The 15319-nt window shown below is 46.1% G+C and overlaps 1 protein-coding gene across 2 annotated transcripts in view; it reads left to right on the forward strand.

Moving 5' to 3' along the window:
• The window catches only part of LOC135903072 (collagen alpha-1(III) chain-like), a 442036-nt gene that overhangs the window by 376051 nt on the left and 50666 nt on the right, over window positions 1–15319 (forward strand). For both annotated transcript variants that reach the window (XM_070532327.1, XM_070532328.1), the window contains 2 exons: window positions 5264–5401; window positions 13555–13692. In XM_070532327.1, coding sequence (XP_070388428.1) covers window positions 5264–5401; window positions 13555–13692 — 276 coding nt within the window. The remainder of the gene's footprint in view (window positions 1–5263; window positions 5402–13554; window positions 13693–15319) is intronic.

Here is a 15319-nt window from a genome sequence, read left to right on the forward strand (position 1 = left end):
TCCACGTAAAAGTTTGCCACCATGCTAGGCCATCTGGTGAAAGCGGAAACCTAAATGGCGTTGCGTGTATATTCAGTTACCTAAGCTTCAGTGGCAGCAGACAAAGCATAAAACCATCACTGACGGTCCAGTAAGTTTCAGTCATGCAAACACGTCTTGCGCTAAGCAATAAAAGATGTTAGTGGGTGATGTGCAGCCCCGAGAAAAGGATAAGGACAAGTGTCAATGCCCCCTCTCAAAAATATCGTCCCGATGCTGCAAACACGACAGAAACTAAAGTACATGCAGTGACGACAACTAAACAAACAAAAACGTCTGGCTGATACTCGACGTAGCATCGTCGAAGATTGCAGTATTGGCCATCGGTTCTGGGCTGGTTCTTCATATGCAGGCCGGAGAGCTGACGGGATTGTTCGGCGCGCTGGAGATAGGCAGCGACGTCAAGGTTTTCCTCACCGTTGACGTGCGGCAGCATGGCGTCAAGAGTCGTCATTGGGTTCCTACCGGAAACCAGCTTGAACGGAGTGATCTGACTTATTTCTTGCACTGCCTTGTTGTAAGCGAAGATTACATACGGCAGAACAACATGCGACGTCTTGTGTTCGACGCCACGTACATGGCTAACATGTCGACGGCTTGTTGAGACGTTGTGTCAGGCCATTCATCTGCGGATTGTAGGCAGTTGTCCTCTGGTGACTTGTCTCGGTATGCGGCAGTATGATTTGAGTAAGCTCAGCTGTGACAGCCGTTCCTCTGTCAGTGATGAGGACTGGTGCACCATGTCGTAGCAGGGTGTCCTCGACGTCGGTGGTCAGGTGCGGTCAATACTACTTTTACTGTGTTCTTCAAAAATACGAGAAAACCCAGGGTGCCCGGCTGTCTGATTGTCGTGCAGAATGGGCATGACTTCTGGCCGGAGTGTTGGTGGCACAACCAGGTACTTTCGCGGACAGGAGAGGAGTAGTTTTTTACGAAGACGTCGCTGCAGAAACAAAATGAGGACAGTCCACGCCGAAATACCCTAGGGACAACGTTGGTCTTGCCTTATCAGTACTCCACAAGGCTTTGTAACTCTGACTGTATTTGTTGCTGTTCGGTGAAGTCGTCTACAGTTCCTAGGAAGGCGCATCGTCCCATTCACCTTGTACTGGCAGTTCGATAAAGGCGTGCGACAGGTAGTCGGCGTCAGGATGCTTTCTCTCAGACTTTTACATCGCGGCGATGTCAAATTCCAGGAGTCTGAGAATCGATCGAGCAAGGTGACCTGAATTACCCTTCAAGTTTGCAGGATAAGGCATGATATTGTGGTCGATTACCACTTTGAAGTGCTTGCCATATATGTAAGGCCGAAATTTCCGCGTAGCGCAAATGATCGCAAGGCACCCTTTCTCCGTCTTAGAATAATTAGCTTCAGCTTTTTACAGTGACCGGCAAGCGTAAGGAATGACACTTTCAACTCCGTCCTTCTTTTGAACTAACACAGCACCGAGGCCTACGCTACTTGTGTAGGTGTAGCTTTCTGTCTCGGCGTGTTCGCGGAGGTGTAAAAGCACCAGCGTAGCCGCTGTTTAAGCTCCTCAAATGCATCTTTCAGTCGTGTTCCTCATTTAAATTTGACATGGGTTTTCGCGAGATGAGTTAAATGTTCCGCAATTATTGAAAAGTCCTTTACAAAGGGACTAATAGGCACAGATGCCAAGGAATCTGCACGCAGCCTTCTTGTCGACAGACCGAGGAAACTTCGCGATGGAGCCATATGCTTTGAGTCAGGACGGACTTCCGATTTACTGATTACGTTACCTAGGAATACACGTTTTTGGTAATAAAAGCAGCCTTTTCGGATTTCGGGGTGAGTCTAGATCGCTTGATCACCTCTAGTACTGTCTGAGGCAGCCTGTAATTACCTTGGAAACTTGTGGGAAAAGCTACAACTCATCCCAGTCGACGAGACAAGTCTGTTACTTGAGCCCTGCCAAAACTGTGTCCAACACGTGCTGGAATCTTGCCGGCACAGAACAAACTCCGAATGGCATCACCTTAAACACGACGGGACCGTCTGGCATGATAAGTGCGGTATTCTCTCGATCTCTTTTGTCCACACGAATTTGTCAATCCCCAGTCTTGAGGTCCATCGATGAATAGTACTTATCGTTGCAGAGTCAATCTAACGAGTCGCTTATTGGTAGGGTGGCGGATACACCCTTCTTGTGATTTTGTTCAAGCGGTGGTAATCGACGCAGAAACGCAGCCTTCCATCGTTCTTCTTCACTAAGACCACAAGAGACGCCCACAAGCGTTTCGACGGCTGGATCACGCCGTCGCGCAGCATTTTGGCGACTGGCTGCCTTATAGCTTTTCGTTCTCGCGTCGACACTCGGTAAGTGCTCCGGCCTAAAGGTCTAGCAGATTGTTCGGTTATTAGAGAGTCTTAGCAGAGCGTTTACTGTCTGCTCCGCTCAGACCAGCCTATCACAACAATTGCCACGCAGCCACTCAGCAAAACGCTACCGGGAACACTGACGCGCGCGCGCACAGCACACATAGCGGCAGCTAAACGTGGGACGCTGACCATGTTCCGCTCGGAACCTGATTTAGCGGTGCGTCAGGGAGCGTGTAGCTTCTTTCGTAATCCTTTTACCACCAAGCTTAGAGCGCGTCAGTGACTTGTCTGGGAGACGCGCTTGTTAGATAAGCGAAATCAATGCATTCTATGCAGCCACCGGTGCGCGTGAGACGTGTGCGGAGCGGAGCGCAAGCAAGCGCTCTGCTAAAACTGTCTATCCTGCGATGCCTCGCAACTGATGTTTGCCGCATTTCCGATGACCTTGAAAAACAGTCTTTGCATCGTCCTAGAAGACTTTCAACCTATTGTTGCTGTGACGTGGTGGTGACGGTGAAGAAAGCAGCAAAAATGAATAACGAAACTTGCGTTTTAATGGGCGACCTGTGCCCTCAAACATAGGCTACACTCAAAGAACAACCACAGCGTCGAACACAGTCGGCGATCGCCAAAAATCTGATCTGCTGGTCAAGCGCGTCTGCTTTCATACATGGGCCATCGTAGTTTCCAGAAAAATCGCTGGTGCCCGCGTGTCTTCCAGACAGTACAGCACAATTCACGTAGCGTATGCAATCAGATTATGCAAGCTTCGGTGACAACAGACAACGCATAGAACAATCGATAGTATTACAGTGAGTTCCAGTCATGCAGGCGCTTCTTGCGCTGAGTGATAACTTAAATTTGTTAGTGGCTTAAATGCGGTCCCCATGAAAAGGATAAATAAGTACACGTGTCAATATAAACAGAAACAACAGCAACATAAATACTATTTACTGCTGCATAAAACACGTAAATCGTGATGCAGGAATTAATCATGGAAATGAAAAAAAAATGATATTGCAGCTAGTGTGAAAACACTGGGGGTAATCTTCAATCAACATGAGCATGCTGAGCGCGTAGGAATAATTTGGCTACAGCATCTGTTATACTTAGTACATTGCGAGACACTCATCCTCAAAAAATAAAGCTACTGCCTTACAATTCTATATTCACTTCTCATGCAAGCTGCTGCATCCTTTTGCGGGGAACGGCGCAGGAAAAAAAGTTAAGAAGCCTATCTGTCTCGAAAAAAAAGCAAAAGAAGCTTTGCGCTTAGGTTGTGCATGACGCTCACACAGGACATGTATTTTCGTTGACTTTCCACACTTTACGTGCGTCCCTCTCATCAGCTTTATGATTTCTGTCTTCCAATAAATTACGGGACTAGCACGAGATGCAATTATAACAAGTTTGTCTTTGCAAATTAGAAAAACATGGCGAAGTTCAATACGACATTGTAAATTGCGAAATATGGGCGGTTCTTTTTTCACGGACCGGACAAGGACGTAATAGATTAGAATGCACACTGCCGAGGCGGCTGAACAACATAAAACAGATAATATTGTGATAAGCATAATCACCCGGCAGCAATCTAAAATCGAATATGCTAACTGTGAATGGACAGCTGCATAGGCCATAAATGCAAGCTATCTGCCGAACACTTTGTTTTATTTTTTATTATTATAAAATATGCCCGTTGTGTGCAAATAGCGTCGGCGATTCGAATGCATTTAAATTGTACCAGTAAATTGTTTCCTGTAGCCACATGTTCGTATGCCCTTTGGGTGCGTAAAACGTACATTTTGTCGGAAGTAATATTGTTGATTACAACGTATTGTGCTAAGTAATAATCATGAGTAAATATTATTATTACAATGTAATTACAGGTTCAGATGTTATATTATATTTGGTTATTACAATGTCAGATATGCACACGTTTCATGTATATCATGCATATGTTTTCCATTAGGAAATGTAATTAGTGTCGGAGCCCTTGTCTAGCTGCGGGAAAGCAGCCTTTTGCTTGAGTCCTGGCGTTTTGCCTTCTTTGTAAGACCTGAATGCGAAATAAACTTTCTGTCTGTAAAGAAATATAGTGGGAAAAGTACAAATTATAAGGGAACAACGCAATCGATAGGCACCCAATAGCTTATAATTGTCCTACGGCACCCAGTAAGCCCAGATAAAGTGAGGGGTCTCATATTCCCTCTCAGGAATGGTCACAAAAGAGCTCTTCACGTTTTCTGTATTTTATTTAAAAAGATAATCTAACATGGGCTTAGCACTTCAGGGCAGCCGCAAAATATTCTGCTATGTGACAATTTTCTGCTGACACCACATCGGTATTCGAAACCGATTTCGCTATCAAAACAAAATATATGACGAGTGTATCGCGGCATTCGAACTTGCTCAGTGCCGCCCTTTTTTATGCGAAGTACGTGCGTCACAATTTTCAACACGTGAAAATATCTAACCTCTTCTCGATGGATCCCTCGAATGTGCCCTGTTAAGAAGAAATTTTCTGACACGGTGAAAGGTTTGATGACCAATTTCGGGTGCTGCCTCTTAAGGGAGCTTCAGGTAAAGCCACCATCACGATACCTGCGTATTTGTCCTATGGGCTGTCTATTACGTCAGCAAATTAGGTTAACGACTAGAGAAAATGTGTAAGTTCAAGACTACAGTGAAATAAGTGGCGGTTCTCAGAAATGAGTGTAGCAGTAGACAAGAATTCGAAGTACGCTGCATAACGAACGACGATCTTCGTATGGTGGAACGCACTTCTTAACCCACGTATTTATTTGAAGTATGCCAATGTTACCGTGTTTTGTAGATACATTTTGTTCGCACATGATCAATTAAAGTGCGGCCACCCTTCTGCAGGCGGTCGCCCAACGCCGAGACGGCAACAACCGGGATCTCCTACTGGGCCCAGACGTACCCCTGCGGCTCCCAGACCTACGCCTGCAACTCCCAGACCCACCCCGGTAACCACCAAGCCGACCACGACCCCCCGCCCGAGTGAGTGCACAGAATATTTGTTTGCAGCGGAGATTGTGTCAATGTCAGTCTAACAAATGTCGCGCGCGGCGGAAACGTGTCATGTTCACGCGTCGTAGCCCGCGAGGAGGCACGCGATGTGAGATGAGCGACGCATAGCGTCCATACGAGGACACTTTGCATTGCATTTGGGTATTATTGCACCAGGTGGCACACCATGTAGCAGTTGCGTAGGTAGCGGCACAAGTGGACAGTGAAATGTTGAGAAACAAAATGATTAAGGAGTTGTATACGAAAAGGCTAGAATGTAGAACATATATACCATGCATCGATAAATAATCAGGATAGGTTGGTATTTGGGACCGCGCTCAGATCCCGATTAATGACCAGCAGCAGTATTGTATCGTGCCCATCGCGTAGCGTCTCATCGTGCAAACTTTTCATTGAAGTTGCGTTGTATTTCACCATGTGTCACGCCGCGAAGCAGTTGAATCTTATCGTGCCACGTATCAGGGAAGGTTACATGTGCACCGCTTAGTCTCGATAGCTGTATTTACTCTTCGGTACACGTTATGGCGCCTGCTCGCAAGGTACGAACTGTACGAGCTGCTGTACGAGGTACGAGCTGAAGAAACGAATCGCACAGCAACGCGCGCGGCTGCAAATAGGTAACGTCCGGCTCAGCAGAGAGCAACACAAGCCGCAACTCGCCTTCGACGCCGGGCGGAGAGTTAAGTTGGTTCTCGTGAAAACGACGCAAAGAGGCATGGCCGCGAAGACCCTTTAGTGCATGCTGTCCAAAATGGAGCTCCTATGAAGCCGCTCCTCCAGCTTACGCTGTGAATGCGTGTGTCACGCAGGCCTGTGACTTTTTTTCGGGTGCCCTGTCTGCATGCACTTTTTATTCTGTGCAGCGGTCCTAAAAGTGTCTGTATGTCCGTACGCAAGAATTTGAAATGGACGTCGAAATGGAAATGGAACTTCGCCACTGTGGTGGGAAATCATAGGAGTCCTTCTCCGATTACCCTTATTCCACGTCCGTATTCCGCCACGATCGACGGTTATAAGCTCCAGAATGGACTTAGCGTGTCTATCATGAGCGGAGCAGATTGCATGCACTATGACGAATACACTTGAATCATTACACGACGAATTGATGGAAGTTTGGAGAAATGCTAGTGGTGGTGGAGCTTGTGGTGGTAACCACAATTGCAAGTGGGCAGTCAAATTCAAGGCCGTCTACCACATAGGCGCTGACTACACGGGAGTCCGAGCCCCCTCCGAAGTTTTCAAGTGGTATGTGAGCAGAGCCCGTCCTCAGCGATTATGAAGCCTAGCCCACCCTCCCCAAAAGTCTGATTATGAGAGTTCTGCTACCCACACCATTTCAGTTTTCTTTCGATTTGCTTCGACCTTCTCGCTTAATATTTTATTCTGGCTAAAAGCGTACTGCATCACTTTCGGTGCGAGGTGCCGAGCTTTTCATTCATAGTTGGGCTTTATTTTCTGCATATCCGGACAATTAGAGGACAAGCACATTAAAAGCACTACCGGCGGCTATCTCATCCGTATTTTCTCATTTCAACATCATTTTTTTTTCATTTCCACAGTGAACACCATGTTCACACATAATGTATAAAATACATGCAAAGGACAAAGTTATATTTTTGAAGTGAAGGAGGTAGCCAAGCAACAATTATTTTTATTGGGTTGGATAGAATTATCCTAGAGAATGGATATGTTGCAGTATGTTCACCTCGCTTCAAATTGCTTTGTGCGCTTTTTTTATCCTGAAAAGAACCTACAGTATTCAGTGACCCTTTCTGCAGGCGCTATCAACGGCCTGTGAAACCGACGTGAATGATATGTGTCTCGGTATTGCTTCTCTGTCCAGTAGGCAGTGCTAACTGCTCATGGAAAAAAAAGAACATCTTTGATTAATTTGCAACATTCATTAGGGATGAAAACATCGCAGCTTGCATGCTGAGGTAATGAATATTTATATGATTCACTCAGTAACCTAATGAGGCCAAGGTGCATTCACTGAAAATCAAAATAAGTAACAGTCATACGCAGCAGCGCTTATAGTTGGACTCGCAGTAAAAGATAGTGAGATGCCGCAGTTTCTCCGGAAACGTGAAGCTGTATTACTGATAGCAAAGTATAGGATAATTACACGCAGGAAAATTCTTACCATATAAATCCAGGTAATGGCCGCAGCCTTATAAGTACTGCACCCCCAAATTGACAGCCAATATGAAACAGCCAACTGAAATGCAATCTCGTTCGGTACGCTGATTCTGATCACGCTCGACAGGGAATTTTCGCGCGTCGCGACTGGGGAGCGAGAGGAGGCGATCGCGAAAGCCTAAGGCGGATTTCATATACATATCTGGATACATTAGGTCACATAGCCCGGTCCCATGCAAGGCTCATCAAAATGGTGACAAGAAAATGCGGCCCGTACATGAGTCTATATGTTAGTTATATCGGCCATATAAATTGTAGTAAACATTCACTTACTCATTAAAATAACCAGCATATATAGTGTAAGGCATGGGCCACGTAAACATGTAAATATCTCACTAGACGACTACGAGCCCATACTATCGCAAAGCTGGCATTGTGAAGAACGCCGGCCGCGGGGGCGAACAGCGACGATGTTCACCACGAGTCCGCAAATTAGATTATTTATCATCAGCTGCTTCTCTTTATGTTCACCAACCAGGACGGCCACTATCGGCGATTTTCAATTACAACTGTCTCTGAAGTTAGATTACGCGATCTGCAATTTTTGGGGCGCGGAAAGACAGCCCGGGAAGGAAGACAACACGCATGATGTTAGCGGCAATCCCTGCTCACTCTTGATAATTGCACCCACAAATCATTACCAACAATTAGATACCGCCCGAGGGCCGGGTAGCATTTTTACAATTTCTAGTAGGTACAGCGGGGCGTGGTGTTTCTCGATGTGCCCGACGTTTCTGCGCAAGCACCTGTAAGAGCGGGTGCGAGGGAAATAATCTGGGGACGTTCGCTTCTTGAATATCCGACTCTGCCTAGGCAGTATATATGGTGTAGAAGTTTGTTTGCGCCTGTTGTATGCGTTTGTTCCTAGGCGTGCCGGCATTTCGGAGTGGGGCAGAGTTTATTTGCGCTTGGACGCTGACTGCCGGCACGATGAAACAGGTGAACCAGCGCACACTGACAACCTATTTGGTGACCGCTATGTGCAAATCTACGTCGGACAGGCGCTGCTGCTGAGTCAATGATGCCGGATTTTAACTTTGTCGCACCTTAAGGCACTTAGAAGAATAAGATTGGGCTCGGGTGCGTTTGGCAGGCATTCTCAGATCATGAACAGCAGGTTGCCATTATCCCTCAAGAGAAAAGTGTATAACAGCTGTGTCTTACCAGTACTCACGTACGGGGCAGGAACCTGGAGGCTTACGAAAAGTGTTCTACCTAAATTGAAGACGACGCAACGAGCTATGGAAAGAATCATGGGTGTAACGTTAAGGGATAAGAAAGGAGCAGATTGGGGAAGGGAACAAACGTGAGGTAATGACATGTCTTAGTGGAAATCAAGACAAAGAAATGAGCATGGGCAGGACGTGTAATGAGGTGGGAAGATAACCGATGGTCATTAAGGGTTACGGACTGGATTCCAAGGTAAGGGAAGCGTAGCAGGGGGCGGCAGAAAGTTAGGTGGGCGGATGAGATTTAGAAGTTCGCAGGGACGACATGGCCACGATTAGTACATGACCGGGGTAGTTGGAGAAGTATGGGAGAGGCCTTTACCCTGCACTGGGCATAAGCAGGCTGCTGCTGCTGCTGCTAATGATGATGATGATGATGAAGGCACTCTACCTTAAAGAATGAAAACAAAAAGAATTTTCTTTGGAGAGCAATAGGGCCCTAGTATAGGCCGGACTTGCTCCCCTGGACTTTTCAGGAGCAGTTTTCAGTGGACCCCTTTGAGTGGAATATGCGCACAGCGCCTTAGCAACCACGGTTGAATGCGATTGCCTGATGTGACGCCATGAGGATTATTGGCTTTGCGTCTCGTTCACGTTAGGTCGGCTTAGCTTAGCTTTAGGTTAGGTTTATGTTACCGTTATATATATCATATACTTTTTATGCTGAAGCATTCCAAGTAGCCACGCGGCCATCGATTTGTCATTGTCATAGTGCTTTTCCCGCTGTTAGGCCTGCGATCATCCCGTGTTTCTGCGTCATTTACGGCTACATTTATGGTGACCCGTAACCATTCTCCCATTTCCCTTATTTATTCTCATGCACCACAGAAAGAAAAGGAGCCGCAGTACAATTTTTTGAGAGGAACTCTTTGAATGATCGCACTAGCTTAGTCGTGATGCTTTGCCTGTCACTGACCGCCGACACAGAGGTCAATGACCATGTCACAACAGCATATCTGCCAAGCAGTGAACATCAAAATTCATGATAAAATTCCCTGCAACATGAAAGGGGGAGGGAAGTGCAAGCATTCCAATAAAATTTGCCTTGAGTACTCACTTTTTGCACGATACATATAACCATTTATAGCGGTAATTTACCACCCTCAGGAATGTCTCAGAATAAACTTGCTCGAAGGAAGCACATCTCTGTTATGTGGCTACCAGTGCTGCCACAAAAGGGCGACACAGAAACAATCGAAATTTCTTTCTTGTAGGAATTTTTTTTTGTCGTCTAACACGGCCCAATACTTCGACATCTTTAAAATGTTTTCGCAGATCCAATCTACTTTTTGTTATACTTGACGGAGCATTGGTAAAATCATCAAACGAACCCAAGTTCGTAAACATTGGCAAAAGCTACAACTCATCCCAGTCGACGAGACAAGTCTGTTACTTGAGCCCTGCCAAAACTGTGTCCAGCACGTGCTGGAATCTTGCCGGCACAGAACAAACTCCGAATGGCATCACCTTAAACACGACGGGACCGTCTGGCATGATAAGTGCGGTATTCTCTCGATCTCTTTTGTCCACACGAATTTGTCAATCCCCAGTCTTGAGGTCCATCGATGAATAGTACTTATCGTTGCAGAGTCAATCTAACGAGTCGCTTATTGGTAGGGTGGCGGATACATCCTTCTTGTGATTTTGTTCAAGCGGTGGTAATCGACGCAGAAACGCAGCCTTCCATCGTTCTTCTTCACTAAGACCACAAGAGACGCCCACAAGCGTTTCGACGGCTGGATCACGCCGTCGCGCAGCATTTTGGCGACTGGCTGCCTTATAGCTTTTCGTTCTCGCGTCGACACTCGGTAAGTGCTCCGGCCTAAAGGTCTAGCAGATTGTTCGGTTATTAGAGAGTTTTAGCAGAGCGTTTACTGTCTGCTCCGCTCAGACCAGCCTATCACAACAATTGCCACGCAGCCACTCAGCAAAACGCTACCGGGAACACTGACGCGCGCGCGCACAGCACACATAGCGGCAGCTAAACGTGGGACGCTGACCATGTTCCGCTCGGAACCTGATTTAGCGGTGCGTCAGGGAGCGTGTAGCTTCTTTCGTAATCCTTTTACCACCAAGCTTAGAGCGCGTCAGTGACTTGTCTGGGAGACGCGCTTGTTAGATAAGCGAAATCAATGCATTCTATGCAGCCACCGGTGCGCGTGAGACGTGTGCGGAGCGGAGCGCAAGCAAGCGCTCTGCTAAAACTGTCTATCCTGCGATGCCTCGCAACTGATGTTTGCCGCATTTCCGATGACCTTGAAAAACAGTCTTTGCATCGTCCTAGAAGACTTTCAACCTATTGTTGCTGTGACGTGGTGGTGACGGTGAAGAAAGCAGCAAAAATGAATAACGAAACTTGCGTTTTAATGGGCGACCTGTGCCCTCAAACATAGGCTACACTCAAAGAACAACCACAGCGTCGAACACAGTCGGCGATCGCCAAAAATCTGATCTGCTGGTCAAGCCCGTCTGCTTTCATACATGGGCCATCGTAGTTTCCAGAAAAATCGCTGGTGCCCGCGTGTCTTCCAGACAGTACTGCACAATTCACGTAGCGTATGCAATCAGATTATGCAAGCTTCGGTGACAACAGACAACGCATAGAACAATCGATAGTATTACAGTGAGTTCCAGTCATGCAGGCGCTTCTTGCGCTGAGTGATAACTTAAATTTGTTAGTGGCTAAAATGCGGTCCCCTTGAAAAGGATAAATAAGTACACGTGTCAATATAAACAGAAACAACAGCAACATAAATACTATTTACTGCTGCATAAAACACGTAAATCGTGATGCAGGAATTAATCATGGAAATGAAAAAAAAATGATATTGCAGCTAGTGTGAAAACACTGGGGGTAATCTTCAATCAACATGAGCATGCTGAGCGCGTAGGAATAATTTGGCTACAGCATCTGTTATACTTAGTACATTGCGAGACACTCATCCTCAAAAAATAAAGCTACTGCCTTACAATTCTATATTCACTTCTCATGCAAGCTGCTGCATCCTTTTGCGGGGAACGGCGCAGGAAAAAAAGTTAAGAAGGCTATCTGTCTCGAAAAAAAAAGCAAAAGAAGCTTTGCGCTTAGGTTGTGCATGACGCTCACACAGGACATGTATTTTCGTTGACTTTCCACACTTTACGTGCGTCCCTCTCATCAGCTTTATGATTTCTGTCTTCCAATAAATTACGGGACTAGCACGAGATGCAATTATAACAAGTTTGTCTTTGCAAATTAGAAAAACATGGCGAAGTTCAATACGACATTGTAAATTGCGAAATATGGGCGGTTCTTTTTTCACGGACCGGACAAGGACGTAATAGATTAGAATGCACACTGCCGAGGCGGCTGAACAACATAAAACAGATAATATTGTGATAAGCATAATCACCCGGCAGCAATCTAAAATCGAATATGCTAACTGTGAAAGGACAGCTGCATAGGCCATAAATGCAAGCTATCTGCCGAACACTTTGTTTTATTTTTTATTATTATAAAATATGCCCGTTGTGTGCAACTAGCGTCGGCGATTCGAATGCATTTAAATTGTACCAGTAAATTGTTTCCTGTAGCCACATGTTCGTATGCCCTTTGGGTGCGTAAAACGTACATTTTGTCGGAAGTAATATTGTTGATTACAACGTATTGTGCTAAGTAATAATCATGAGTAAATATTATTATTACAATGTAATTACAGGTTCAGATGTTATATTATATTTGGTTATTACAATGTCAGATATGCACACGTTTCATGTATATCATGTATATGTTTTCCATTAGGAAATGTAATTGGTGTCGGAGCCCTTGTCTAGCTGCGGGAAAGCAGCCTTTTGCTTGAGTCCTGGCGTTTTGCCTTCTTTGTAAGACCTGAATGCGAAATAAACTTTCTGTCTGTAAAGAAATATAGTGGGAAAAGTACAAATTATAAGGGAACAACGCAATCGATAGGCACCCAATAGCTTATAATTGTCCTACGGCACCCAGTAAGCCCAGATAAAGTGAGGGGTCTCATATTCCCTCTCAGGAATGGTCACAAAAGAGCTCTTCACGTTTTCTGTATTTTATTTAAAAAGATAATCTAACATGGGCTTATCACTTCAGGGCAGCCGCAAAATATTCTGCTATGTGACAATTTTCTGCTGACACCACATCGGTATTCGAAACCGATTTCGCTATCAAAACAAAATATATGACGATTGTATCGCGGCATTCGAACTTGCTCAGTGCCGCCCTTTTTTATGCGAAGTACGTGCGTCACAATTTTCAACACGTGAAAATATCTAACCTCTTCTCGATGGATCCCTCGAATGTGCCCTGTTAAGAAGAAATTTTCTGACACGGTGAAAGGTTTGATGACCAATTTCGGGTGCTGCCTCTTAAGGGAGCTTCAGGTAAAGCCACCATCACGAGACCTGCGTATTTGTCCTATGGGCTGTCTATTACGTCAGCAAATTAGGTTAACGACTTGAGAAAATGTGTAAGTTCAAGACTACAGTGAAATAAGTGGCGGTTCTCAGAAATGAGTGTAGCAGTAGACAAGAATTCGAAGTACGCTGCATAACGAACGACGATCTTCGTATGGTTGAACGCACTTCTTAACCCACGTATTTATTTGAAGTATGTCAATGTTACCGTGTTTTGTAGATACATTTTGTTCGCACATGATCAATTAAAGTGCGGCCACCCTTCTGCAGGCGGTCGCCCAACGCCGAGACGGCAACAACCGGGATCTCCTACTGGGCCCAGACGTACCCCTGCGGCTCCCAGACCTACGCCTGCAACTCCCAGACCCACCCCGGTAACCACCAAGCCGACCACGACCCCCCGCCCGAGTGAGTGCACAGAATATTTGTTTGCAGCGGAGATTGTGTCAATGTCAGTCTAACAAATGTCGCGCGCGGCGGAAACGTGTCATGTTCACGCGTCGTAGCCCGCGAGGAGGCACGCAATGTGAGATGAGCGACGCATAGCGTCCATACGAGGACACTTTGCATTGCATTTGGGTATTATTGCACCAGGTGGCACACCATGTAGCAGTTGCGTAGGTAGCGGCACAAGTGGACAGTGAAATGTTGAGAAACAAAATGATTAAGGAGTTGTATACGAAAAGGCTAGAATGTAGAACATATATACCATGCATCGATAAATAATCAGGATAGGTTGGTATTTGGGACCGCGCTCAGATCCCGATTAATGACCAGCAGCAGTATTGTATCGTGCCCATCGCGTAGCGTCTCATCGTGCAAACTTTTCATTGAAGTTGCGTTGTATTTCACCATGTGTCACGCCGCGAAGCAGTTGAATCTTATCGTGCCACGTATCAGGGAAGGTTACATGTGCACCGCTTAGTCTCGATAGCTGTATTTACTCTTCGGTACACGTTATGGCGCCTGCTCGCAAGGTACGAACTGTACGAGCTGCTGTACGAGGTACGAGCTGAAGAAACGAATCGCACAGCAACGCGCGCGGCTGCAAATAGGTAACGTCCGGCTCAGCAGAGAGCAACACAAGCCGCAACTCGCCTTCGACGCCGGGCGGAGAGTTAAGTTGGTTCTCGTGAAAACGACGCAAAGAGGCATGGCCGCGAAGACCCTTTAGTGCATGCTGTCCAAAATGGAGCTCCTATGAAGCCGCTCCTCCAGCTTACGCTGTGAATGCGTGTGTCACGCAGGCCTGTGACTTTTTTTCGGGTGCCCTGTCTGCATGCACTTTTTATTCTGTGCAGCGGTCCTAAAAGTGTCTGTATGTCCGTACGCAAGAATTTGAAATGGACGTCGAAATGGAAATGGAACTTCGCCACTGTGGTGGGAAATCATAGGAGTCCTTCTCCGATTACCCTTATTCCACGTCCGTATTCCGCCACGATCGACGGTTATAAGCTCCAGAATGGACTTAGCGTGTCTATCATGAGCGGAGCAGATTGCATGCACTATGACGAATACACTTGAATCATTACACGACGAATTGATGGAAGTTTGGAGAAATGCTAGTGGTGGTGGAGCTTGTGGTGGTAACCACAATTGCAAGTGGGCAGTCAAATTCAAGGCCGTCTACCACATAGGCGCTGACTACACGGGAGTCCGAGCCCCCTCCGAAGTTTTCAAGTGGTATGTGAGCAGAGCCCGTCCTCAGCGATTATGAAGCCTAGCCCACCCTCCCCAAAAGTCTGATTATGAGAGTTCTGCTACCCACACCATTTCAGTTTTCTTTCGATTTGCTTCGACCTTCTCGCTTAATATTTTATTCTGGCTAAAAGCGTACTGCATCACTTTCGGTGCGAGGTGCCGAGCTTTTCATTCATAGTTGGGCTTTATTTTCTGCATATCCGGACAATTAGAGGACAAGCACATTAAAAGCACTACCGGCGGCTATCTCATCCGTATTTTCTCATTTCAACATCATTTTTTTTTTCATTTCCACAGTGAACACCATGTTCACACATAATGTATAAAATACATG

Source organism: Dermacentor albipictus, chromosome 1 (assembly GCF_038994185.2).
Source record: "Dermacentor albipictus isolate Rhodes 1998 colony chromosome 1, USDA_Dalb.pri_finalv2, whole genome shotgun sequence".
Classification (NCBI taxonomy): Eukaryota; Metazoa; Arthropoda; class Arachnida; order Ixodida; family Ixodidae; genus Dermacentor; species Dermacentor albipictus.